General features: G+C 47.9%; 7 protein-coding genes across 7 annotated transcripts; 4 read left to right on the top strand and 3 right to left on the bottom strand.

The window, feature by feature from the left end:
• Nucleotides 1–680: 680 nt before the first annotated feature.
• N7484_008971 (transcription factor domain-containing protein) lies at nt 681–5438 on the top strand (the record flags this gene model as incomplete). The annotated part of the gene is made up of 7 exons (XM_057119358.1): nt 681–1166; nt 1214–1274; nt 1326–1994; nt 2051–2182; nt 2234–2318; nt 3320–4040; nt 4086–5438. The coding sequence occupies 7 exons, from the start codon at nt 681–683 to the stop codon at nt 5436–5438; spliced, it is 3507 nt and encodes a 1168-aa protein (XP_056968913.1).
• A 431-nt stretch (nt 5439–5869) lies between these two features.
• Nucleotides 5870–6754, bottom strand: N7484_008970 (uncharacterized protein; the record flags this gene model as incomplete). The annotated part of the gene is made up of 1 exon (XM_057119357.1): nt 5870–6754. One exon carries the CDS (start codon nt 6752–6754, stop codon nt 5870–5872), a length of 885 nt encoding a protein of 294 aa, XP_056968912.1.
• Nucleotides 6755–8016: 1262 nt separating this feature from the next.
• On the top strand, nt 8017–9483 carry N7484_008969 (FAD-binding oxidoreductase; the record flags this gene model as incomplete). Its single annotated transcript, XM_057119356.1, has 1 exon — nt 8017–9483. One exon carries the CDS (start codon nt 8017–8019, stop codon nt 9481–9483), a length of 1467 nt encoding a protein of 488 aa, XP_056968911.1.
• A 903-nt stretch (nt 9484–10386) lies between these two features.
• Nucleotides 10387–12835, bottom strand: N7484_008968 (putative C6 transcription factor; the record flags this gene model as incomplete). Its single annotated transcript, XM_057119355.1, has 4 exons — nt 10387–11467; nt 11538–12193; nt 12278–12409; nt 12434–12835. The coding sequence occupies 4 exons, from the start codon at nt 12833–12835 to the stop codon at nt 10387–10389; spliced, it is 2271 nt and encodes a 756-aa protein (XP_056968910.1).
• Nucleotides 12836–18636: 5801 nt separating this feature from the next.
• Nucleotides 18637–20333, top strand: fmqE (MFS-type transporter fmqE; the record flags this gene model as incomplete). The annotated part of the gene is made up of 4 exons (XM_057119354.1): nt 18637–18760; nt 18813–19374; nt 19421–19912; nt 19967–20333. The coding sequence occupies 4 exons, from the start codon at nt 18637–18639 to the stop codon at nt 20331–20333; spliced, it is 1545 nt and encodes a 514-aa protein (XP_056968909.1).
• A 1450-nt stretch (nt 20334–21783) lies between these two features.
• N7484_008966 (uncharacterized protein) lies at nt 21784–23488 on the bottom strand (the record flags this gene model as incomplete). Its single annotated transcript, XM_057119353.1, is given in 4 exon segments — nt 21784–21792; nt 21809–21945; nt 21976–23279; nt 23361–23488. 4 exon segments carry the CDS (start codon nt 23486–23488, stop codon nt 21784–21786), a joined length of 1578 nt encoding a protein of 525 aa, XP_056968908.1.
• A 472-nt stretch (nt 23489–23960) lies between these two features.
• N7484_008965 (uncharacterized protein) lies at nt 23961–26419 on the top strand (the record flags this gene model as incomplete). Its single annotated transcript, XM_057119352.1, has 2 exons — nt 23961–24338; nt 24401–26419. The coding sequence occupies 2 exons, from the start codon at nt 23961–23963 to the stop codon at nt 26417–26419; spliced, it is 2397 nt and encodes a 798-aa protein (XP_056968907.1).
• Nucleotides 26420–26745: the final 326 nt, after the last annotated feature.

Raw genomic sequence — 26745 nt, 5'->3', positions numbered from 1 at the left:
AGAGAAAAGCTCGCGCAGGAGTTTGGGCCGTCTCCCTTTTTTCTTTTTTTTTTTTAAATGAGGTGTGATGCTTAGCAAGGATCTGGATGTCTTGGCGGTCCACACTGCAATAATTACCGAGCTGGGGTAGACGCGTCACCCTGCGTGCTCGGGGCTATTATTGCGCAATCAGCTAGGCCCGAATAATCTCTGAATAATTGCTACGTTAATATAGCTTTGTTTGCCTTCTGTCTATATCTAGGATTTCTATGGGTCTACGGAGTAAATTGGAGGAACCCGTCTTGGCTGTGAAGCTTGGCTGTTCCAAGGTTTTAATAATTGGAGATCAGCCCTATCATTGTCCTCATGGGCAGGATCCAGAACAGGGTCTTGACCCTGAAACGTGGAGTCTGCAGGGTCACTCCATTAGTAGTATTTTCTTAGATTTTTCCGGAATCAGGCACATTCATCAACTGGCCAAGTTCGGCGAACTGAGCCGATCGCGGACTCCACATCGGAGCAGAAAGCGGGAAAAATTCAACATCTTCAAGACCCACGATATCGGCGACAGGGCAAGACGCCGAAATGCACAAGTTACAAAACTGCCCGATCATGACAATACATCATTCATCATTTCGAGGGTAATAGACATAGACATGCGACATTGTTAAACCTTAATATCTCGTTTTCAAACCTTCAGTATGGAAACCAAAACCGATGTGGAATCACAGCCCACGCAAGTCAATTCCCCGCACGACTCGGATACAGAGGAACCTATCAAGCCACAACCACCAACGGGCTACACCATCCAATTTTGGCGCAAATGTCTCATCCTATTCATCGTCAGTTGGATGACTCTCGCGATCACATTTTCTAGTACCTCATTATTACCGGCCATTCCTGAAATCGCAGGACAGTTCTCCACGACGTCGGAAATTCTCGATGTTATTAATGCGGGTGTGCTCATTGCGATGGGCTTTTCGTCGTTCATCTGGGGCCCTATAACCAATGTTTTTGGGCGGCGAATTGCCTACAATGCGGCTATCCTGGTTCTCTGTGCCTGTTCGGCAGGTACAGCTGCGTCCATTAATTTGCATATGTTTATTGCGATGCGCTTGCTCAGTGGATTTACGGGAACATTTTTCATGGTCGCGGGACAGACTATCATTGCGGACATTTTTGAGCCGGTTCGTTTCCTCCTTCCATTTTGTTGGACCATAACTGACAAGTATAGGTTGTGCGGGGAACAGCTGTTGGCTTCTTGATGGTGGGATCCGTTAGCGGACCTGCAATTGGTATGCTTGCATCTCAGATCATCACATACTAAAATACTAATCATTGTTCAGGTCCTTGTATCGGAGGTATCATCGTCACATTTGCCCACTGGCGCATCATCTACTGGCTCCAATTTGCCATGACTGCACTCGGCTTAGTGCTATCTCTTCTTTTCGTACCGAACCTAGAGACAAAGAGAGAGGACAAGCCGTCTCGTGATCTGTCATATGTGCTAAGCATGTTTAACCCGCTCCGCATCTTCCGCCCAATGGTTTATCCAAATGTTTTCCTCTCTGTAAGTTCAACTGCACCTTTCATCTTGATCCCTTCTGACACACGACAGCATTTGACGTGCGGTTTATTGGCAACATTCCAATATGCTATTCTCACATCTGCACGCACCATCTTTAATCCCCGCTTCAATTTAACTTCGCCACTAGTGAGCGGTCTCTTCTACCTTTCGCCGGGAATTGGCTTCCTCGTTGGAAGTGTCGTGGGCGGCAAACTATCCGATCGAGCTGTGAAAAAGTGGATCATTAAGCGTGGCGGGGTCCGTTTGCCTCAAGATCGGCTGAATAGTGGACTCATCACCCTGTTCTTGGTGCTACCCATCGGGACCTTGATATATTCATGGACTCTGGAGGAAGGGGTGGGTGGTATGCCCGTGCCTATCATTGCTGCATTCTTTGCGGCTGTTGGACTCATGGGTTCATTTAATGGGTTGAATACTTACTCAGCCGGTGAGTTTCGAGTCTGCAACGTAGACGGTATTGACCTAACGAGCTTCTACTTCTAGAGGTTATGCCACAAATACGCTCCGAGGTAATCAGTGGCAAGTATATTGTGCAGTATATCTTTGCCGCAGGGGCCACTGCGGCCGTTGATCCTCTGATCAATGCGATTGGGGTTGGTTGGACATTTACCATTTGTGAGTTGAAGGAAGTGTTTAAATGCAAAATCTTCTAACACATATTACTAGGTGTCTTCTTCGCCATCATTGGTGGTGTTAATGTTTGGATCATTACGAGATGGGGACTTGACATACAGCGATGGGTGGAAGAAAAGTTTAATCTCGAGGCTAAGCCTCTGGCCTGATGATATGATGACTTGACGATAGGCCCCTTGGTACCGCTTTTACGACAGAAATGCATTGCAAAATAGAGCTAGATTCTTGACATATAGATCGAATAGATTGTGATTATTTGGTTTTGAACTACCACTTCTTTAAGTAGCTTGAACTGAACAAGATCCAAAAAAAAAAGTACTGACTGTGTAATCTTCAAGCATTGATTCAACATCACAGTCACAGTGCCACCCCCACCCCACTATACCCACCATCATCATTCTGGAGCTTAAAGTCTTCGCCGCGAATGGGGCCCCCATGGACCCTGTTTCTGCTTTCGTTGGGAATGTGCTTCTTACTCTCTTTGGTGCTCGCCCCGAGACCTTCATTTATAAGCCGGGAATTGTGTGGGCCCACGCTGGTCTAAACAGATATGTGAACCTTGGAAAGGTCCCGTGAATTAACGACGCTAGTGAGTGAGACGTATAGCCTGCGAAGTCATCATCGCCCCGGTTTCGTCAACTCAGCCCCACCTAAATACCACCATGTGATTGGTCTAAGGTTCGGTCGAGGACTCCGAATCCTCGGCGAGATCTTCGAATCGCCGACATAACCTCGAGCAAACGCTCTCCATCCTTCAACCAATCCCGAGAACGATAATGGGCCTGACAAAATGGCACGAGTAGGGCTGAAACGGTCTCCTCCCGAGGACGAAGATGACGCTCGGCGAAACAGGAGGAAATTCGTCGCGTGAGCCGAATGTACTGTATTGAATGTGAATATCACTAATCCAAGGCCGAACAGATGCCAGCGGTGCCATTCACATAAGATCAAATGTTCTGGCGATCAACCATGCAGAAAGTGCAGTGCAGTGGGTGTTGCCGATGAATGTGCCTATGCATCTCGCGACCGCCAGGTCAAAGTGAGCGAGAAGTATGATCACCCTTACCCGGAACTAGTGCCTGAAGTTTGTTCGCAAAGCTAACGGGCCCCCCTTTAAAGCTACCTCGACCAACTCGAGGCGGAAATTCGGCGCTTGAAAGAGCAATCGGTGACCTCGGTCACACCGGCCGAGGCTCAGCCTGCACATGCGGAACGGTACGCCGCAGTCTTATCCGAACGGCCAAAGTTGTCAATGCTTATCAGTGTGCCTAGAACTTTATCTCGCCCAGTGGAAGCTCCAGATGCCACAAGTATACAAAATCCACTCATAGGCGATCGTGCCTGGTTCCATCGTTATGACCCATCTTCACCGCCGATATACATCGGCGAAGCGGCATGTTCGGCTTTTGCTACTCGGTTTCGTCGTTTTTTAACAGGTAACAATGCTACAGCCCATATTGCGCGTACACAGTGGACGCGTGAAGAAACTATCGCTGCTGCCGCTGCCAATGAGGCTGACGTCCAATGGCCCACTCTACACCATGCCAGGCTGCTGGTTAGGATTGCTATTCATCAAATTGGATATTTGTATCATTTGATGATGCGCAAGGCTACGCTGGATAAACTGGAAGAGATATATCAGACCGGGGATTTTGACTGCAAGGCCAACAAGTGCAAGTTCTTCGCCTTGTTTGCGTTTGGACAAGCGTATTCCATTCGTGCGGAGCCTACATCTGGGTCTCGTGTACCGGGAACAGCTTATTTCGCGAAGGCCATGAGCTTAGTTCAGATTCTTCCTGAGAGAACGAGCATCACTCATCTGGAGACTTTATTGTTGCTAGTAAGTCGCATTGTCCTGGTTCTTGAATTATATTGACATGTGCAGTCACTTTTCTCATACTATCTCAACCGTCGGCACTCCGCATACGTCCTAATTGGAAATGCCATGCGAATGGGTCTTACAATCGGATTAAATCATAACATCTCCGAATCTCAACTCATCGATCCCGTGGAACGACAACACCGAATTGAAATATGGTGGACGATCTACATCTTCGACCGCATGTGGGGCTCCAAAATGGGTCTCCCCATGCAAATCCTCGACGAAGACATTCACGTGGACATGCCGACGCCCATATCTCCACGCTGGAGACATGAGGAAGAGTTGTCAGATACCGATTACATGACTGCCAATATCAAACTCGCTCAGATAGTCGGCGAAACTATCACAAAACTCTACAGCCGACGCAAGTATCAAGAAACATTCCTACAGCGCGTGCAGAAACTCTTGAAGTCCTTGAAGCATTGGGTTGAAACTTTACCTGAGAGCCTGCGGCTGAATATGGAGGATCTAGAATCTAGCAAGAAACCCCTCGTCTCATTGCATATGGCGTTCAATCAATGCGTCATCCTCACCACCAGACCAACACTTCTTCACCTTCTCATCACTCTCCGCAAAGCTGGATCTAGCAGCGCCGGCCGAGATGAAGTCTCTCAACCTGTCTTGACGCTCAGCGAAGCATGTATTCATGCAGCGCGTCATTCCCATTCCATGATTCTCACACGCTGGATCAACGGCACGATGCCAACATTCGGGTATTTCCACGCTCACTATCTTTTCTCCTCAGCATTAATCCTGGCAATGTCCAGCTTTGTGCCGATCGGAAACCCAAATGACATGAGCGGATTCGACTCAGCTCTAGATCTGTTGCGGTCCATGGCAGAGAATGGAAATCTGGCTGCTGCTGAATTCTGTCACAACTTGGAGCAGGTGAAGGCTTGTTTGAATACCTATCGAGTCAATAATACTGAAGGGCTAAGACGGAACGAGGGAGGTGCAGAAGGCAATTCCAATGCTGGTACTCAGATGAGTGCCAGTGCAGATGGCATTGCCGCTCCAGCGCCAGCGTCAGCCCCTGGTCCCAGTCCAAATCTGGTACCTGTATCATCAACACTGGCAACATCGTCAACAGCCTTTCCAAGTGCTCTTTCCACTGCGCCAACAGCGCCGATGATGCCATCTGAGAATGATATTTTAACAGCACAGTCAAGTCATGGTACAGATATCTATGCATTGCCTTCCAGGGATACGATCAGTGGGTACACAACCGAAATGGCATTCTTGGAGCCTACCATGCAAGACTTTCTGGCGCAGTCTGATATCGACCTTGGTTTGCTGCACCCCGTTGATACATTTTTGAACGAGGCAGAGAACTTGTATACCTGTCATGAGCTCTAGTCAGGAGAACTGAATCATGAATTATGAACATGCCGTTGTTTCCTTATCACGTCTACGGTCTCAAGTAGTCTTTTAATATAGAGTCGCCCTTGGGCGCATTGGCGATCAATCCTCATACGAATGATATCATATACCACGAGACCCGAGTTAGACGTGTTATACTAATTTACATCAAACACAAAAAAGGCACGATCCATCAAATTCTTTTAGAAAGGCACGATATCTCCAGATACGGGAGGCGCGAGTTTTCGGTATAACCCATTCCCCTTTCTCTTTCCAATTTCGAGTTCCAATCCTTCTCTTCTTTTGATTCTTAATCCTTGCCCTCAATCTCTTTCGACCTTGCAAGCCGCATTATCTTCTTAGCATAGATTGTACATGGAGTCAAGCTCTGTCAGGCCAACGAAAAATCGATTCATCAAATTATAGCCTCACTTATATTCCCTCGGAACCTCCTCCATAGCAGGCAGCTCAGTCGGGAATCCCTTATCAAATCGCGTAAAAGGCAAACCCCGATTCACTGCCGAAGTATCTGGCAACTCCACAGCGCCACCGAGACTCTTCCTATACTCTGTCCCATACGACGGTGCAACCGAATTCGCTCGCGAAGAAATAGACCCCCACCTCGAAGACCCCGTCGGCGAATGAGGCAAAGTAGGCGACAACTGAGCCTGCATGTGAATAGGGTTCTCCGTCCGGTCCGCCGGGTTGAACGTCCTCAATTTTCCATCCTCGAACAACGCCTGCAAGACACCTGCATCGAGGAGCTCAGCTTTCTTAATCAGGCGATCCACCAACACCTTCGACGCTGCTTTCAACTGGCTCTTCACAAAAGACATTAGTGTGATGTTGCACTTTATTTCGATTTCCTCGAGGAGATAAAGTCCTTTGGCCGGGGCGCCTGGAATGCGTTGTTCGAGATCTGGTTGAGGTTCTGACTCTTGTGCCTGGCCTAGTTCGTTGAACTGAGTTCCCGCAATGCGGAATTTGCTGAGCAAATCAATCCCCATTGGAGGGTAGGTATGTGTTTTCACACCCCAGGGATGATTTTCAAAACAGCCCTTGAAGCTTATCTTCCCCGAGCCCATCTTTCCTAGTCCTGGGACGTATTGCACGCGTTGAAATATCTCGTACCATGTTGAGTAATATTCGTCTGCCGATGCATTGCGCGGGGCTTTGATAGGGTGGTGCGAGAGGACTAGGGGGTTCAGGGTGATTATTTCGCTGTGGCTGTGCAGGATGTCTAGAGCTAGTTGGCGGGGTATATTTGGGGGGAGAGGCGTGACATTGGTATAGAATTCCTTTTTTGACATCATCTCATAAATGATTCCAGGATATGATGCGGGATGGTGGGGTGAAGAAATGTAGAAGGGAGAGTGGGACAAGAAAGTCATTTGTAGAGTTTGGGGCCCTACGGTGGCTCGTATTCACCGGCTTACGGTGAATATCAGCTCCTGTCATAGGGCGTCTCGTATCCACATGCATATGTGCTGACGCTTTTAAACTGCCGAGTGGGATCTTCTAGTCAGCTGTTTATCTCAGCCCTGGGCTCGATCGGATTTTCTATGCGAAAATGGATTGTATTCGATCTTGGTTCTTAAGGCTGAGGGATGTCGCCAAGATAAGCATCAGCTGACGCTACTCTTGAATGTAAACAGAAGCAGCGATTTATGTGAAACAGATGACTCTTTCACCTTTCACTACTAATTTTTTGACATTTCACATAGAGTCCACGAGGGGTTTAATGCAATTATAGTATACCTCCGTTTTTGAGAAAACAAAAACACTCCCAATGCACCAAGCTCAATAATTAGGCTAATGTATCTGAATCTGAGCCCACCTCTTCAAACATCAACCCGTTTCCAAAAAAAAATGTGCTCTACTTGCATGATAAGATTTGCGATATGACTAGAGACCCTTGAAGAGTGCGATAGATAAGATCTGTGGATCTCCGACCCATATTTTTTTTTAAAAAAATTCTGCACATGCGAAAGCCTCGGGGCGGGGCTTACCCGTGCAGCCCAAACGGTTGATGAACCCCGAACCCTAACCACATCCAGTCATTTCCCCGCATTCAAAAAGCAGGACACAAAATGCCGGGCCTGCATGATGTCGATCACCGAGACTCATGGTCTTTCATATCCGACCATGGAATGATGAAATATCCCATTTTCCAGCCACGGTAGCCTTGCCCAGGTATCAACATTTGTATCTAGTGAACCAATCAAAGGCCATAAAAACAAAACATGTCCAGGCAACCAGCATATACCTGTAACACGACCTGAAGATTGATGCTGGTGAGTTTGTATATGGCGGCCAGGCATAATCGCCTATTCGACATTGCGATCGTCGTGCCACGGACCTGTCCAGGAACCGAGTTTAGAGTTATCGTATTCTCAACGTATATGCATACCTATTGTGCACATACCGAGGATTTTTGCTATTCCAAAAATGGGTTAAAATGACCGATGTGAAATAGATATGAGGGCCGTGGGTAGAAAACTATTATTTAAGTCCCCTAATCCGCCCTTCCACATCCCACATCTCAGCGACAAGCGTCGTTTTACTCTTCATTGCTATGTTATCCTTTATAATAATACCCTTGCTAGCTGGCCTCGCCGTACCAGTGACAGCAACCGCAGCAGGAACGACAGCATGCACGAATATAACATCCCAACTGGGCTCAGCCAAAGTCAACACTAACCAATTGAGCCAAAATTACACCAACAGCCTCGAATACTGGAACACAATCCAAGACGACTATAAACCATCCTGCATCATTTTCCCCGGCTCCGCCCAAGATGTCTCTATATCGCTACAAGCAATTCGCGCCGCAGGAAGCCGCTTCGCAATCAAAGCCGGTGGCCACAATCCCAACACATTCTTCTCCTCCGTCCAGGCAGGTGTCCTGCTTGATCTAAGTAGCATGACCGCCAAATCTTACGACACGGAGACCACTCTCGCAACGTACGAGCCAGGCGGCGTCTTCGGCGATGTGTACGAGTACTTCGCCCAGTGGAACCGTACAGTCGTCGGCGCCCGTCTTTCAGGTGTGGGAACAGGTCTTGCTCTGGGCGGTGGAATGAGCTACCTATCCCCGCAATACGGACTCGCCTGTGATTCATTCCGTGAACTGGAAATCGTGCTGCCCGACGGACAGATCGTGACGGCATCTTCCGAGAAGAATCCTGATCTCTTCTTCGCCTCGCGCGGCGGAGGCGGTAATGCCTACGGCGTTGTGACAAAGTACACAGTTCAGAGCCGGCCGATTGGCGAGTTCTGGGCTGGTAATTTGATCTACGTTGCCGACCAGCGGGACGTCGTGATTGAGGCGATTGGCAACTTTGTTAAATACAATACCGATCCCAAGGCTGCGATCATCGGTACTTATGAGAAATTGCCACTCCCGGATTTGAATCTTAATCTGGATGAGGCAATTATCATGTTCCTTGTCTACGACGGGCCGAACCCGGGTGATGCGTTTAAGAACTTCACTGATATCAAAGCTTTAATTGATACGACGGGTATCAAGAGCTACAACGATGTCGTCAATATGCCTGTTCCGATGGCGACGGAAATTTCTCGTGGCGCGAATATGTTCCGTGTCGGCGTTCATCGTCCAGAGAACAATTCGTACGGTACCGCGCTCGATAAGTGGCGGACTTGGGCTGAAGACAATAAGGGGAGCTACGAGCTTCTTTCGTTGGATTTCCAGCCCATTCCGAAGAGTCTTACGGATGCTAGTAAGGCTCAAGGTGGAAATGCGATGCAAATGCCTGATGGACCGTATTTTTGGTTGAACTATCTCATTACCACGCCATTTGGAATGAGTAAAGCCAAGTATGATGCCGTGCAGGCTAGTTATCGGGACATGATCAAGGATACGGGTAATGCGGAGGGACTACCTTTGTTTATCAACGATGCGAATTATGATCAGAAACCACTGCAGACCTTTTCGACTTTTGAGAAATTGCAGGCGATTAAGAAGAAGTATGATCCGGATAACTTCTTTGCGGATTATACTGGAGGTTGGTCATTTGCTTGATGCAACGTTCACGGATCTATTATATGTGCTTAAGTATGCCTGTCTTTCAAGATCGCGATTTTGATTCAATGACTTGCAAATAGTCTGCTTTTTGTTCAATTAGTTACGATCGATGTGTTTCTCTAGTCAGTCCCGTCGAGCGAACCTGAGTATGAACTTGGAGCTCCAGAGATGGAGATCATGAACTTATAAAGTCGTCTTGTTCACTTTTCGCTGCCACTCCAAGGTTCTCCTTGCCCTTCATACGCTGATCGAATATATGAGTGCCTAGGTGCATAAGCACATAAATAGCTAGATATCATTTCAGTTGCCCAGCTATTCACGAAAAGATGAGAGCTTTACTCTGAATGCGCTCAAGTCTTACTATCACTGTCTCCCTCTCCATAGCAGGTTCAGCGACCCCGGACGAGCGGTTTAGCTTGTGAACATTATTTTCGAAAAAAAGAAGTTCCAAGGTTATTCTAATTTATTTTCTTCAAAGTGAGCAAGCAAAATTACTGACTTGAAGAATATTGTTAGTGACTGGGTTGTTAGTAATTGAGTATTGGTTCAAAGCAGAGTAGAAAGCCCCGGTGCAGCAATGCACATTCAAAGGCTGGGATTACTGAAGAAACAGCTTTATCGGATGGTAGCCCGCAAACGGTGCCAATAGGCACGCGTCTATTTCAGTCCACGGGCCCTGGTACTTAATTAGCAGACTAAGAGGAGAATGCTCACGACAAAACAGACGATCAGTTTACGCTGGACCACAAATGCCTGGTGACACAGCATGGCACGGTAATGCAAGCATAAAGTGTCTCAAGATTACAGGCGAAGCAAAACTTTCAAGGTTGAGATGCCGACATCAACTCCGGAACCGCTAGGTATGGGAAAATGACGAGAAGTGCGATATCTAGGTGGAGATCAACTAACTTCCAAATGCAAGTCAAGGCCGCGCTGTGAGAGGATTTCCACGCAGATAGACCAAGCTCGTTGGGAAGAAGGGTCTCGCGTAGCCATTTCGCGGAGCCAGCGAACCGCCTTTCGGATGTCATCTAATAGATCCGCAGCTTCCATCGTGCCCGACTCAGTGCGCAAAAAGAATTCGACCAGAATGATGGTCATTGACTGCATGACGTAATGCAAGACACACCACCATGGAGAGACCTCGAACAGCAATGATGCATCTGTTTCATCGGGGAGGGTAGATAGCATTTTTCGAGCCGCTTCCACGCACACGCTTGCCATTGCTTCACAGAAAGGACCTGGAGATTTTGATTCGGCAGGCTGGTAGGCGAGACGGCGGAGACAGGGCTGTAAGATGACGAGTTTGGTGGTGTAGAAGCGGAATGCGAGACTGGCACGTTGGCGGGCAAACAGATGATTTAAATTGAGTTGTGCGAATTGAAACTCTATTGGCAGACGAGAGAGCCAATTGTCAGCACTTTTATTGAAGGCGGAAATTGCATTTTCCATCTCCCCCCAGGATCGTCGTGTCGCTCCAGGGGCGTAGAGGGTCTCAATGGCCTCCCTCATGAGAAAGGCCAAATCCACCGCATATAAGAAATATAGTGAGATATTCGGAGTGAGGGATTCAGCCTTTATTGGGCTAGACTGGGCACGTTGTTTCCCTTTTTCAGATCCAGAATTCGCTGACCAAATATTATCCACAGGGCTTTCGCTTGCCCCCGGTGAATTGTTATGCGAGAGGAGCGAGTTCAATAGGTTCTGCCGCATGGAAAAGTCGGTTATAAGTTGTCGGATCTCCTTGTCCCCGAAATCCTCCTCGCGAAAGGGTATGGGCCGCGGCGTTGTACAAAAATCATTGCCATAGCTAGGGGGACGACCGATCATCACACATAGCAATGTATCCAACATAAAAAGTGCCCACCACACACGGTATCGAGTCTCTTTTGATATGTGGGCAATATTGAAGCTTTCGCTACGAAGATTCAGACCCATAGCCACCGCTGATCGAATCGCGATGCCAATCATTCGCCATGACCTATAAAAGAAAGGAGGGAGTTAGTAAGGGCACAACGAAAGTGCCATGTTACGGGCGGGAACTAACTTACCTGTTGACTTTTCCGTTGGAAAGGAGATAAAAAGCCGTCAGACCCTCCACCTGTACCTGTTGGAGGTTCGGATGGTCCAGCAAAGCAGCGTCACCCAGGCTGAGTCGCCATGCCCGGGAAAAATATACCCCATGGTCGCCGATATCTCCCTGTGTCGCATTGTTGACTAAAGTTGAGTGTTTTGCCGCGATGGCGAATACCAAGTTGAGCACCGCTTTCCATCGATTGCCAGGGCGTGAGTTCGGGTTCGAGTAAAAAGACTTGTATTGACTCAAGAAAACCCCCTTCCCAATGATGGGGAAAGCAGGATGCACCACCCGAAGATAAGATTCGACGAGCTTGTCAGCAATGTGTTGTGGTGGCGTCTCCGATTCGTCGACAATGTTCAGGCGGAAAGGCTCCATATCTTCTTGAAAGTAGTTCAGAGATGATATGGAGGGTCTATTGGAGGATTCTTTGATGGGTGTCGACGTTTCCTGGTCGAGATCGAGGTCGCGCTTGAGTCTATAAAGCCATGTCATTTCAGAATGTTCTCCCACAAACCCCAGTGCCTGGTTTTCATCGCGGTTGAAATCCTCTTCGGTATGATCGATAATGGCCAGGGGGTGGCCGATGCCAGCCGGGGGCTCGGAGCGGAATACCGGAGAGCTCGACAACTACAGCATGGGTTTTGGGCGTGAGTATTCATGGGGGTGGAATAGGGACGTCCACGAAGGGGTAGATCATTAGCGTGGACTCACTCTGACTAATTGACCCCCGAGGGTCTGATCAACATATTGGGCTGACAATGAGTCTAACCTCGGGTACACCTGACGAATAATGGCTTCATAATTTTGGATTTGTGTTTTTAAATCATCAATTTCCCTACAGCCCTTCAATTAGAGACCACATCTCACGTATGACTCGTCAACACACTTCATAATCTTATCCTTTTTTCGATCGCTATAAGAACATCGGATCCCAGCATCCTCACAACGGCTGCAGGTGGGGTGATGACCACTGCATTTAGCCTTTTGCTCGCGACAATTTTCGCAAGCCCGACTAGTTCGACCGGTGCTAGTCCAGGTTGCAGCTTGTGCGGAGCGAGGAATCTGCACCTTCGCATTTGTGGACCACTCGCCTGAGTTAGAGCTCACCAGGTCTTCGCGGGGAGGGATCAGGTCAATATTGGCCGAAAACTCAGCGGGAAGCGGCTGAGGGAACCCAGGAACCACCCAGTCATAAGTGAACGATGGCGACTCATTGCCTGGGGTATCCGAATGCTGCTCAGTATTCGGCAGGCGGGGGAATCGGTCCATCGCACTCGTGTGTACCGATGTAAGATAAAGGCGCAAGGTGGATAAAAAGGCGCCCCCTTCAAGCTAACGAGATTGAGAAAATTAGCCCTATTAAGGGGCTAAGATTCAGATTGAACCCGTTCCTCGCGCGCCTAATTTTCCACCTTGGGCCGAATTGGATATGCATGGGAGAAAATACACACAAAGTAGCCAGAAACGTACGGCAAATCCCGAAGTGGGTGCGACCCACGAAATGCTGAGCTGTGGTATGCCGGAGCTGAGAGCCGCGTGGATTCGCCACTGAACCGTATCTGACAAGTACCACCAATGAGAATGGCCCGACTGGGGTAAACTTGGCAGCAGAATCAAACCGCAACAAGTGTGAGCTATTGGAGCCATTCGAGTGTACTCTTTCTTGCAAAATCCTGCCTCCGCTTATTTGATGAAAAAGCAATTGTTGGATCTCCCGTATACCATTGTTTTTAACAAGTACGGTGTATTGTACAGTAGCATCACATTATTGCTGGACTTGGCGCACTGAAGTGTATCAGGCGGGTTTGGGGGCACTGGGCAGCGGACAGATTGCTGCGTATCGTTCTTGTAAAAATTGCAAGAGAAATGCCGTCACCTTGCATGATCCAAACCATGGAACCTGGCCAGGCACTCTTCTTCCCAGATCCTCACTAGCGACACAGCGATATACTGGTGCTTGGCGTCCCTGGTTGTGCAAAGCGCATGATAAAGGGTTGATTTGTTCTCGGTATATACTCTCGAGAATGAGTCCTCGTAAAGACCGTGGTCGTATACGGTATTGATTTTAATAAAACACTGTGGTCAGCCCGTAGTCAGCCCGTTGCACCTTTTGGGATCGGTAAAGACATCCGGAAAGGCCGTTGCAAGCTAAGCCGTGCCTTGCCCTTGCAACCCGCCCATCGAAATATGGTAGGGCGTGTCTTTTCCAACAGCCTCGCGTTATGATTTTGATCATCGCTTGAGGAGGGGTTTTCTTCAATCTGAGGAGCAGATTGTCCTCGATTCCCTGCATGTTCTTCAGCAACAAGAAAGACAGATCCACTTCCCCCAGGGGGGTAGCCTTCACATTACTGCGTGTCAACAAACGAACCCCTCAAAAGACGATACTCAGCCTCAAGATGGAAAACACGCAGACTCAAGCGCTCAAGATCAGCGCATATCCTCGAAGCCTTGGATTTCACATTTCCGAGACTACAGGCTGGTGATCCTGCCCTGAGGTCTCGGGTCAAGCAATCTGTCTTCAAGCACCATGGAAGTGACAATGACGACCCAACAGCCGTTTTGAACTCCGCTTGGTCACCGGGCTATTCTCATCATGTTGTGTTTATAGAAGGAACCTCGGCAGCACACGCGATGATGGGCGGAGGTTGGTAGTCGACGCTCAGATGGGGCGTTTTCGTAAGTGAACCAAGGTGCAAGCACGATCTACTAAGTCCTCTGAATCAAATAAAGAATCATGAACGATTTCCCTCTGCGAGTCTTCGAATCGAGCCTGAAGAATTTGACCTACACAAAGAGATTAGGAGGCCTGTCGACCAAACACGAAGCCAACAACAAGCCGACCGACCCCCAGGGCATGCGATCAATTCTTCTTACCCCTATCATCAGCAACTCCACAATAAAACAAGAATATCGGAGCCACCATTGCGATATGATTCTGCTCACCGTGATCGTAAGACGGGCCCATATTAGCGTTGGGATGCCCCCAGTCGATCCATCGGGACATCCCGCAACTGCGCACTACCAATAATGAGCGCTGGAATCGACCTGCACCTGCAAGGCACGCTTCTGCGATACATTATGGAGAGGCTTGAGATCGGACAAGTGATCAGGGTCTCCAGATGAAAGAGTTCAGGTGGAGCCGTGATAGGCAGTGGGGTTGAGAATCAGGCCTTGTGCGGGTTTTAATGGTTTTGAAGCGCCGGCCTGGATTCATTGGCAGGCTATAAACCTTATCAAAAACCGCCATCCTGGTCAGATATTGCCCAGTCGAGTCGGTCATGTCCCAATGGCTCGGAATGCCTGAAGTCAGACCAAGAGGAATTCTCAAATTCTTGAGATCAACGCCGGTCGTGCATCGGGTTGACTGTTCTCGGTGAATAGGCTGCGTTAGAGCTACCGAGTCCGGATGGATTCAGAGGGTGGATATGGTCGAAAAGTTGTCTCGTCAACAAGGAGGTTGTAGACAGACGCTCACTTGAACCCGTCGCAAAGGCAAGTGACCTCAAGCCGATACTGGTTAGAGCTTTGGGTAGTCATTTCCCAAATATGAGTGTTGTCGAGCCCGTCAAATTCAGGTAAGGGCAGTGCATGATGACTCGCCACCTGGTAGGTCACCGTGTCCACGAGGCAGCAGGACACCCCTATGGTTCTCAAACAATCTCCTTACTAATAGCCAGCACCAAATTTGAGCCCATGCTTCTACTCCCAGTCCATTAAATGAAGGTCAGTGTCCTGAATGTGTTTGTTGATCTAGCAATGCTCGTGTCAGCTTGAGGCTCACGATGTCGTCATCATGCTGATGGGCTTGTGCTCAATTCGCTCGGAGGAACAATAACTTTGACATGACTGACATAGCTGACTGGGCATATCAATGGCTCTACTTTTGCGGAGGAAATATTCTGCAGTCCCCAAGGAACTTGAATAAGAGTTCTGGGGCAATTTCATCATTTAAGGCATTGCAGCTGGGAAGTGGCAAATTCGCGTTGAGCGTGAAAGAGCCTGCGTTCAGCCAGCCAAGGAGGTCGGAAAATACTTCCGCAGGCGCGCGGGGGAAGAGCGACGAACCTGCACGCCGAGAAGTCTGGCATTGCTCCACTTTGGCATAAGACAAGAGCCCGAGATGAAAAGGCTGCTTTTTCGTATTTTTGAGGGGTCGGGGGCAGTTGCGATCGATCAACTGCATCTTGCAGGCCCCACAGGCTCGATAGACTCCTTGAACCCCAGTCGTTTTTGAACCCTCGAATCGCTAGAGGACATGCTACATATTGAGCCAGAGCATCTGTGTCAATCCACTGCGAGTCTCTATCGGGCACACTTAGAGCGACAAGGGCTACTTCCGAATAACCACTTCCGCAGGTCGCTTGTTCCAAATTCGCAAAGTCTGCCAATATCCAAATCCAGAGGTTATACCAACTCGGACGGATAACACAGACTGAAACAGCTCTTTAAAATAGCTAGCCAGTCCTAACTAAATGTATCAGCGGATAGAGTCCAGGAAGGAAACCCCAAAACCAGTCCATGGTCTATTGAACTGAAAGCTTCCAATATCTTTATGATTAATATTAATAATTTTTCTAGCCTGAAAGCTTATTATTATTTTATTTCTAAGTATTCGAATGTATGGTGTAATATAAGAGAGGCTATTCACAAAGTCACAGTATACCTGAGTGCGGTGAGTTAAGGCAGAATATCGCAATATGGGTTGGTTCCAGTTCGCATCAAAACATACAACTTAAACTGTTTATTTAAACGGCTTTGATGATTTTATAAAAGCGAATAAGCCTCCATTACCATATGAATCTCATTCAAAGTAATCCCATCCGGCAGCTCTTTCTACTCAAACCACGCCTCGGCGGTTTCTGCAAAGAGCTTTGGTGCTTGACGATTCCAAGGACGTCGCATACTCAAGAGAGTGTATGCAGTACTCTCTGAATTTAATCATCTCCCGATTTCCATCAGCTGAATGGCATTATATGGGTGATCATTGAGGAGAATGAACCTGCCTTTCTCTGCTGCAACAATTAGGGTGCGCGCGCGCCATGGCAATGCCCACTTAGTGGGAGTCTCCGGTGATACATTTTGCCAACATAATACGAGTAGGCAGGTATTGGTATCTAGGGGGGACATAACATAAGAAGGTGTCAATGATGCGCTCTCACCTCCGTGAATGATTGTCGTGATTGCTGGAGACCCGAAAATCGCAATTTTTGGATTTGTGATGGGCGATACGGGAAGTGTATTTGTTTTGCCTTTTCAGAAGAACAATCCCCTCATTTGCAATCGTCCGCACAAGTGCAGCACTATCGTCATCCTGGGGAATGTCTTTTTCTGATTCGGCATCACCCTTGCCGCTCACCTTTGATGCCAGACTGATCACATCTTTTGCCAATGAGTCTATCTAGAACTCGGTGGTTTGGCCTTTCTTGACAGCTTTCAAGAGGTCCTTGCCTCTGAATCAAGCAGGGCCTGGCAGTTCCAGAGCCACACCCGCCAGCACGGAAGGAACTGTTGAGTAAACGCCCTCAAAGTCGGAAATTATCGCTCCTTGAAACCCCCACTCCCTTCGGAGTACATATTGAAGGAGTTTCTCGTTTTCTGACATGAATACACCGTTGACAAGGTTGTATCTATCAGTTCATCAGTACTCTAGGTAGGTATAAGCGTCTGGAATACCCACGAAGTCATAATGATCCATGGAGTCCAGTTCTTCAACAGCACTTGAAACGCATAAGCATAAAGCTCTCGAAGAGTCTTTTGTTCAACGAGTGTGTTAGAAGTTTTTCGGTAGGTTTCGCATTCGTTCCTGACGAAATGCTAAGGGCATGCCGAGATACTCTGAGACAGAACCCCATTCACAAAGGCAGCACCCAATATCCCGGAAAGGGTCGGGTCTTCGGAGTAAGCTTCAAAGTTCCTGCCTCCTTGAATCGCCGCCAAAATCAACATATGCGGTCGCCAAGTTTCGGAACAGTCCCTACTCACCTAATAGCGACCGATGCAAATTCACTGTGGGTCCAAGAAGGAGACCAACATTCTCAGCGTTGCACTCTTGACCAATTAACTGCCCCATTCTGAGGGCGAGATTAGTATTGAATGTTGACCCGACGCAAGCTGCGCAAGAAAAACATGTCGCTTTGGTTGACGCATGAATAGACTCTCCGCAAACGCCATTAGGACCATCACTATACTATGGAACGAATGAGTCGTCAGAATTTGTGGTTTTCAAAAGTCACAACGCCCTTGTGGGCCTTACCTTGATCGCCTTGATTCCGTGATCTGGCAAGCTAGCGGTGCGCCAATAGGAATCGCCTGCTAATAGGGAAACTTTCTCTTCCAACGAAAGCGCTGGGATGAGAGATTCAACAGACATACAATGGGGACCGTAAGTATTTCCCCAAGTGCGGGTCCGGTAGGGTCAACCCAACAACCAACTTTTTGGAAGGCCTATACCACTCGATATGAAGAGGGCTCACTTTAAAAAAGTCTAACTTTAATCCATGACCATAGGGAAGTATTTTGAGAAGATGATTCGAAGATCCATGTAGCTTTGGTGACGAGACAATTACTAGTGGCTAGAAAGCTTAGGGCAGATTTCTATAAAGAATTAACTGATAGTATGTGCGTTAGATGGGTATTAATAACTAAGCGTAATTATATGGAATTTGCGTCAAATTTGGTGATGTGTGGAACCGTTTAGTGAATATATATAATTGGTGGGGTAGGCCCGGAAACTGGTCTGGGAAAATACTTTTGACTAGAAAGTGTAATTTCTTTAATCCGCAGTTATGCCGACAGTTATGAGCGGGGAGCCCCGTTGCGGTCTTTTAATTGGACGCCTGTTTACGCCACCAAAGCATACCCCATACTCGGACAGATCCGAAACTGTCCACTGTCCACTGTCCACTTGTCTTTGTGGGGACGGCAGTCGTACGCCCTAGAATTGATTTCCCCGGATTTGCCAAGTGTTGGGTACTCTGACCTTGAATGCATTTAAGTTGGCACAGTGTCCATTGTATCAAGTACTAGGGCTGTCCATTTGTTCAGCAAATTAGTCCTTGGGGTTCAATATGACCGACGATTTCAAGTCATCCACTGCTCACCTTGAGTGGGAGGAGGCTAGATTCCTCAAAGCAGACCAGGAATTGGGCTTGATAGATACCATTAAGACACACTGGAGGGCATTGCTGATATGTAAGATCTGATACATTCAATACAGATACTTCTTGGCTAACACTGTGTTCAGGTAGCCTTTCCTTCAGCGCCGGCACGATGTTCGGCTACGACCAGATTGTGAACGGCGCTTCGATCTCCATGCCGGCATTTATGATGTACTTCGGAGATACAGATGCATCCGGATTATACCTTCCATCATTGTGGACTGCATTATGGACTTCCATGTCCTCCCTTGCTCAGGCACTATCGGCTACCGGTACGGGCTACCTGGCTGACCGTATAGGTCGTAAGTGGACAGGCATCATTGCAGGTGTCGTTGGCTTAGCGGGGGCAGCTGTACAGTATACCGCTCTGACACGGAGCTCGCTACTTGGTGGAAAGATTGTCGGAGGACTGGGCATTGGTATGGCTATGTCCACTGGTATGACATATGCTTCGGAGGTCGTTCCTCCAAAGCTTGTCCCTGCTGTTCAGCAAGCATTCGTGGTGTTTATCCTCATTATGCAAGCCTTGGCGATGGGCATTATTCGAATTTTTGTCACCGACATGGCCGAAAAGGCATTCCGTACGGTGTTCGCTATTCAATTTGGTGTGGGTGGACTTGTCTTGATTGCATTTGCGATCGCGCCAGAGTATGTACTCTATAATACGTGATCGATCTTTGCTAACTATTCCAAGGTCCCCCGTGTACTGTATCATTAAGCAGCGTGAGGAGGGCGCAAAGAAGCTGTATAGCTGGCTCTATCGTGATGATGCGGACCGCGAGGAGCGCTACAACCATTTGGTGAAGACCATTGAGGAAGAAAATTCCCAGCGCGAGGAGAATCAGTCAAGCTACCTCGAATGCTTCCAAGGAGTGGACCTGAAGAGGACGTTGACTATGATGTTCCTTTTCGGAATCGTCAATCTCGGTGGTGGTCCCTTCCTCACGCAGTCGATCTACTTCCTCGTCTCTGTTGGCCTTCCCACAGTCCACGTTTTCGATATTTCCGTCGGTGGCTTCGCTTTGGCCATTATACTCATTGTCGGTAGCGGCATAGTTCTCAAGAACGTGCGGCGCAGAAACATTTTGCTCTCAGGGTGCATTGTTAACTTCCTCTTCAATTTAATTGTGGGGGCTCTGTATTGGGCCCACGGAACGGAACCTAAATGGGCTATTGCAATCTTCATGTAAGCATTGCACCTATCAATCCTGTCTGGAGACTCTATACTAACGTGAAATAGGAATGTCCTCATTTCCTTGCAGGCTTGTCTCATGCAAAGTCCCGGTTGGTCGATTGCAGCCGAAATCTCCAGTTACCGATTGCGTGCCAAGTCCATGTCACTTGGTATCATGTCTCAGACATTCACAACTTGGCTCGTCACATTTGTGGTGCCGTATATTTATAATGTTGACTCAGGCAACCTGGGTGCCCGGACGGGGCTAGTCTTTGCCGGTGCTACGGTGTTGCTTATCTGGGGTGTCTGGTCCATTGTTCCAGATACTACTGGATTGTCAACGGAGGATATTGATAACCTTTATGAGGCAAAGGTGCCTGCCAGAAAGTTTGCAACTCACAAGTTGGCCATCACAACGCCGGATGATGCTTGAACTGTTGCCTAGCAATCGAGACATCAATGTTAGACTTCTAATAGATACATATGTACACGAATTCAAAGACTTGCCAAGAAATACGTACCTCCATACAGTTTCACTGGCTGTTTTGATTTCCTCCAATTATTCCAGTGATACTCCTAAAGACGTGGAACATCTTCAGTCTTCTTAGAAAAGACCTCAGTTCGGTCAGGCCCGCCATACAAGCTGCTTTCTTTTACAATAAATACCATATATGGAGAGATCAACCTGCACCTGGGCAGCGATTTATTAGATACAAATGATCCGTTCTGATTTAGTAATACATGTATTCATTTCAACTCATGCACGGCAATAAGGGCTAACAAAATGGCTAAAACTAAGCATGACTTTGATTCTTGCAAGTTGTAGAAGCCTTGCCTCGATGGCACAAGAGTAAAGCTAGGTTAAGCGATGCGTTCCACGGCGTCATTTTGCTAATCACATCTGCAGCGGCAAATATAATTAGGTTGGGTTTGGAAATATTGCCTTTGTGACCTGCTCGTTGGTCTGGGTCACAGGCCAAAGCTTCCTTTATAACAGCAAAGAATCCATCTGAATCCCCAAACTCGTCCATTTTGTCTCTGAGAAATTTAACCTGTTTCGGATCCGCACAGATCACAAGTACCCAAATAAAGACCCCGCTAAGGAAGCAGGTGATGATATCAGGGGGCTCTATCATTCGTGATTGAGACTCGCCAGTACACGAGGTTGGCTGCACCCGCAGGTCTCGAATGACTTCCAGGCAATGCATGAGTATAGATCCGACATCCTCGGGGTGATTTGTAAGGATCCCATGCATCGTGTTTATTGCAGGAGAGATCTCCGATGTTCCCGCCTTTCCAAGGACGTTTTGAAGATCCAGAATCGGCACGTGGATAGTGAAATGGCCAAGGCGAAGGTATGCTTGAGAACTTGTATGGAAATGCCTTGATGTTTCATACACAGCTACATCGGGGGCCGGTACGGATGCGTAGGCTTGCCCCCAAGCGAAAAGCATTTCTAGAAAACGATCAGATGTTGAATATTATCCCAATCTGTACTTGAAACTCACTTGATAAAACATGTTTGCGCTTCGCGAGTGATTTGCATGCTTCTTGTTCTGGAGGTGACAAGGTAAGTCCTGAAGGACGGCCGGATAAACATCTCGTCACCAAATAGGCATAGTGCGGTCTGAGCTCAGGTTCGAGGGTGGAAAAAGTCGAATATGTAGGAGTGTGCGCTTCTCTGTCTCCAGGTATCTGCCATAACTCCGTGTCAAGAGTCGCTTGGGATACCATTGGGATCTGCTGTGATAGTTCAAATATATTCACCAAGATGGTAGTAAGAACAAGATGTCGAGTCCAGGAATTGAGACTTTTAGAAGAGGAAAAAGAGGTCTGCCGAAGACTTGCATCTGAAGACGTGTTGTGTGAGGCGGTTCCCAGGTTCAAAGGTCCTAGAAAAGGGCTCACCGCAGAGGTGAATTTCCTTGAGGGTGGAACAGATGCAGAGCCAAGTAAGCATTTCCAACGGTTGGCCGTTGCAGCATGCCAGAAGTCCTCGTCACAGGGACACTCAATAGTCATAAACTCTGCCAGGCTGATCGAAGCTGGTAGGTACAACAAACATGGAAACATACAATCAAAGCTGTAGATAACCCATAAGAGCCTCTTTCTGGACTCCTTCAAAATCCAAGCCTGCCATTGGCCCTCCACGCTACTGCCAAATTTTTGGAGATCATCTCTTGCCAAGATGTATTCACTGTCACGAATCTGCCGACAGTAGGTAACCACTGCAGCCCTCAGGCTCTCGGAGAGCTCAAAAAGTCGCTTGTTGCCACACCAGATGCCTGCATAACAGAGCAGCGTCAGGGCATAGACGAACTTAGAATCTCTCATAAGTCTGTTGTTCATTTCGAGGGCAATCTGTGAGCTTAATCTTGCCATGTCAACAAAGACAATCGAGAAGCGACAGGTGTGTCGTTCACGGCTATATATAGCTCCTATCGCAATCATTGCGGCAAGAAGAGCATCAGGTAAGTCATCACATGATTTTAAAGACGGACGATGTATGACAGGCATCTGGTGCTCGAAATGGGTGAAAAACAATTTTATGAAGATATTCGTAGTCTCCAGGTCTGGGAAATGAAGCGAGTGAAAGTTGAACCCTCTCCTTGCTGGCTCCAAAAGGAATGCAATCACCTTTAGGTACCGCTGATGGGAGATGTCGAAACGAATGTCATGATCACGTCTCAAAGGATGGTCTCCAGGCAATTCAATGGGCTTAGCGGCAGTAATCGCTTGAGATGCAGGATTCCATTTGTATGGCCATTTGTCTTCTTCAGACGCCTCATTTGGAGGACTTACTGGTCGACTCATTGTTCCACCTCTATCAACAGTGGCGTCAGTATTTTGATCACTGTGATCGACCATCATTTGATCGCTATCTATGCCCATGGCCAGAAGCGGTGCAGCATTGAAGGGTGGCATTGACCCAGATTCTAGCAGCACCGACATAATATCTTCATCAAAGCGCATATCTTCGAATAGACACGGTTCCCGTATCCACCGGATCAGATCCTCATCAAATGTGCTATCTGCGGATTGGTTTGTCCAATGAAGAGCGTGCTCAGTCGGAACATGAGCCGTGAGACCGTGGGTCTGATCTATGTCAAGATTTAAGGAATGCGTAGAGCTCCAGTCATTACCAGTCTCATGTTGCACATTATGTTCTGGAAGCGATTTGCCATTCAGAGAACTCAGACTGGTTAAGCTATCACCATCATGTGTTTCGACTGACGGATTCTCATGTAACGCATCGGAAGGTTGCTGTGAGAGCACCTCGTGATTTTTTGGCGATTTGGTTCGCCTCTGGGACGTCGCAGTCACACTAGGCGACTGCTGCGTCTTGTGAATCGCCTCATGGCGCTGGCGCGCATCACTTCTGGTGAATTCCTTGGCACATACAGGACAGCGATGAAGCTTGTGTTGTTTGTCTACATTTCAATCTAATAAGCATACACACAGCAGTAATTTGCGGATCAGACACTGACGAATCCGAGCATGGCGATAAACATTCTCTCGCCGAGAAAACTCCTTTGGGCAAAACTCGCATCGAAAGCGAGGCGACGCCTCTGGAGTTGAGGCAGACATATGGGGAAAAGTGGACAGTGGACAGTGTCCACGAAATTATCCAGAGGAAGACATTAAATGTGGAGAATCATGTGAGACTTTGTAGGGGTCTGTCAAGTGACTTGACCGGTTTGTGGGTCGGGGTAAGATGTGCCGACCCAAATTCTCGTTGAAGAACTTCCGTAGTAAAGCTGTGAGTATCTTCCATCCCAGTATGCTGGAGCACATCCCTCTGAGAACCTGATGGGCTTTCTGTGCTATAATGGAGACCGTAAGTATTTTCCCAAGTGCGGGTCCGGTCGGGTCACCCCAACAACCAGCTTTTGGGAAGGCATACCGTCCCCACAGACGACCAAGTGGATAGTGGACAGTGGACAGTTCGGGATTTACCGAGACTCGGCCTTCAACCCCGGATTCCGTATATGAGCCACATGAGTTCACCGAAATCTGATCTTTCTTTTGATTAGTGGTGATTTTGGATTTTGATGAAAGAATGGCCTCAGCTTGGACACAAACCCCACCATGGATCTGGTTGCCGACCCATAGTGAGGACGAGAGCCAACCTGGTCGTTATTATCTGTTTCGAAAAACCTTCCAATGGACTCAGCCCTACGGGCTTCGTGAGTTTCCAGTTCATGTTTCGGCCGATAGTCGATATCGTCTATTTATAAATGGCCAGCGTGTCAGCTTTGGCCCTTGCAAGAGCTATCCGGAACGTTGGTACTACGAGACAATCGACATTCTACCTTATCTCACAGAAGGAGAAAATGTCATCAGTGCGCGCGTGTTGCGGTACTCTTGCGTCAACACCGGCTCTTCGTCGATTATCAGCACTGAATTGCCTGGTCTCATGGTTCATGCCGAGATTGAGGTAAGTACCAAAAGGCCCAAAAGGGGCGGTCTACTCAGGTCCACAGGTCACTGACATGTTAGCAGGGACTATCGATCTCTACGGATCCTTCATGGAAGTGCTTGCAAGAGACAAACCGCAAGATTATTCCTCACTCCGAGTGGAACTATCTTTTGGGTCCACCCTTCATGTCAAACAACGAGAGAGTAACAGAAGCCAAAACCCTCTCTGGTTGGAAGCGAGCAGCATTCGATGACACGACCTGGAAGTCCGCCATCTTTCAATTCCGCCCGGTGAAAATGCTCCCAATCCAACGTCCGTGGAAATTGGAACCACGTCCTATCCCAGAGCTTCCGGAGATTCCTGGAAGATTTGATGGAATTGTAGAATGCGAGGGATCCCTCACAAACACGCAGTGGAATGGTTTCATCAAAGGAGATGGGGACTTGATTGTACCTGCTGGGGAGACTGTCAGCGTCGACATCGAATGCGCATCTTTGACTACAGCGTTTGTCAACTTTCAATGCGGCGCAGGATTGGGATCAATTATCACATTCCTATATTCCGAATGCTACGAGAAAGATCTTGGAGTCGAAATTGCTCCTTTCCCTATGCCAAGGACCAAACTGCTCAGATCGGACTCTAACGGCCGGCTTTATGGAGTTAAAGATATCTATACAGTGGCCGATGGCCAAACAGAGCAAACTTTCGAACCATTTTGGTTCCGAGCATTCCGATATGTTCAATTGCATATCCAGACTTCATCTCAACCCCTCACACTTAAGGGTTTCACTCTCCGCGAGACTTCCTATCCATTGGATATCTCCACTGAAATCCAGGCTGGGCCAGAACTCAATAAGATCTGGGATGTCAGTTTACGTACTCTCCAAAATTGCCGACATGAGACGTACGAGGATTGCCCTTTCTACGAGCAAAATCAGTTTGCATCTGATTCTCGACTACAGATGCTTTTCACATATCAAGTATCATCAGATGATCGACTTGCCCGGAAAACCCTGGAAGAGTTTCATGCCAGCCAGACTCCTGATGGTTTGATCAAGGCACAGTTCCCGGCCGGTTTCAAGAGTAAACAAATTCCTCAGTTCTCACTATACTGGGTTGCAATGGTATGGGATCACATGAAATACTTCGCGGACAAGAAGGTTGTGCGGCGGTACTTGAGCACCGTCGACGGAATTCTCAACCACTTCGACGAGCGAATTAATGATCTCGGGCTAGTTGGTCGATTCGAGGAAGATACATGGCCCTTCATAGACTGGGTATCTCAATGGTCAGTCCCAGGGAAAATCTTTGAATCCTGCATGCCGCAATCGTACACCAAAACAGGCGCTGCAACGTTCAACAGTCTCCTTTACATTGTTGCCCTCATGCAGGCTGCTGATTTATGCAAATTCATGGGGAGAACGGATACCGCTTCCGAATATTCCTCCCGAGCACAAGCTCTCCGAGATGCTGTGAATAAGCATTGCTTTGACGATTCTCTTTACCTGGATGGTCCATCAACAAAGGAATACAGCCAGCATAGTCAAGTGTTTGCTGTTCTTTCCGAGACTATCACGGGTACAGCAGCTCGAGAGTTAATGGTTCGCGCAATGTACAATTCTTCGCTGGTGCAATGTTCCAGTGCTCTACAATTTTATGTGTTCCGAGCCGTGGAGAAAGTCGGTCTCTACAACAAGATGTTCCCCACTCTTCTAGATCCATGGCGACGTATGCTGGCGGATGATTTGACGACATGGGCTGAGTTTGAGAAGAATCCTCGGAGTGACTGCCATGGGTGGAGTGCCTGCCCAGTCAACGAAATCGTTACCCAGTTGTATGGTATAAGGCCGGCTAGGCCGGGCTTCAAGCATCTGCGCATCGAGCCCCAAATGGACCTTCTTCCGACAGCGGAGGGAACCTTTGTCACTCCTATCGCGAAGATCAAATTGAAGTGGACAGAGGATGGGAACCTAGAAGTCCAGCTTTCTACCGACGTTGAGGCCGAGGTCGTATTTGGCGGCTCTGTATATATTGTTCAATTTGTGGCTGGGAGGACAGTCTCTTTTCTCAAAGAGACGGAGTCTATGGTCATTATCTGAAGCATCACATAAGCACATGCTGGGCACAGGCGCAATGCCATCTTCTGAGAACGAATACCTCTCTGCGTTATTATATTCAGTCCTACATGTAGACTACTTGACTTGACCGGCCTTGAAGGCGAATTAAAAAATACAATAATGGGCTTATTATTGACATTGGTATACATCTAGAGCCCAACTTTTCGCAGTATTGAATGTACCGATATATCTTGCCATGTATAGTACTTACTTGTTTTGTGGCCTGAGGCATCAAACTCCGCACCACGTGAGTTGCCAAGGGATCTTATCGCGCGAGCTGGGTCCGCATGATTCCCCAAGTCATTCCC

This window comes from Penicillium longicatenatum (assembly GCF_028827895.1).
Source record: "Penicillium longicatenatum strain IBT 33135 chromosome Unknown contig_6_segment0_segment0, whole genome shotgun sequence".
Lineage (NCBI taxonomy): Eukaryota > Fungi > Ascomycota > Eurotiomycetes > Eurotiales > Aspergillaceae > Penicillium > Penicillium longicatenatum.
This window is presented reverse-complemented; position numbering and strand designations above follow the sequence as displayed.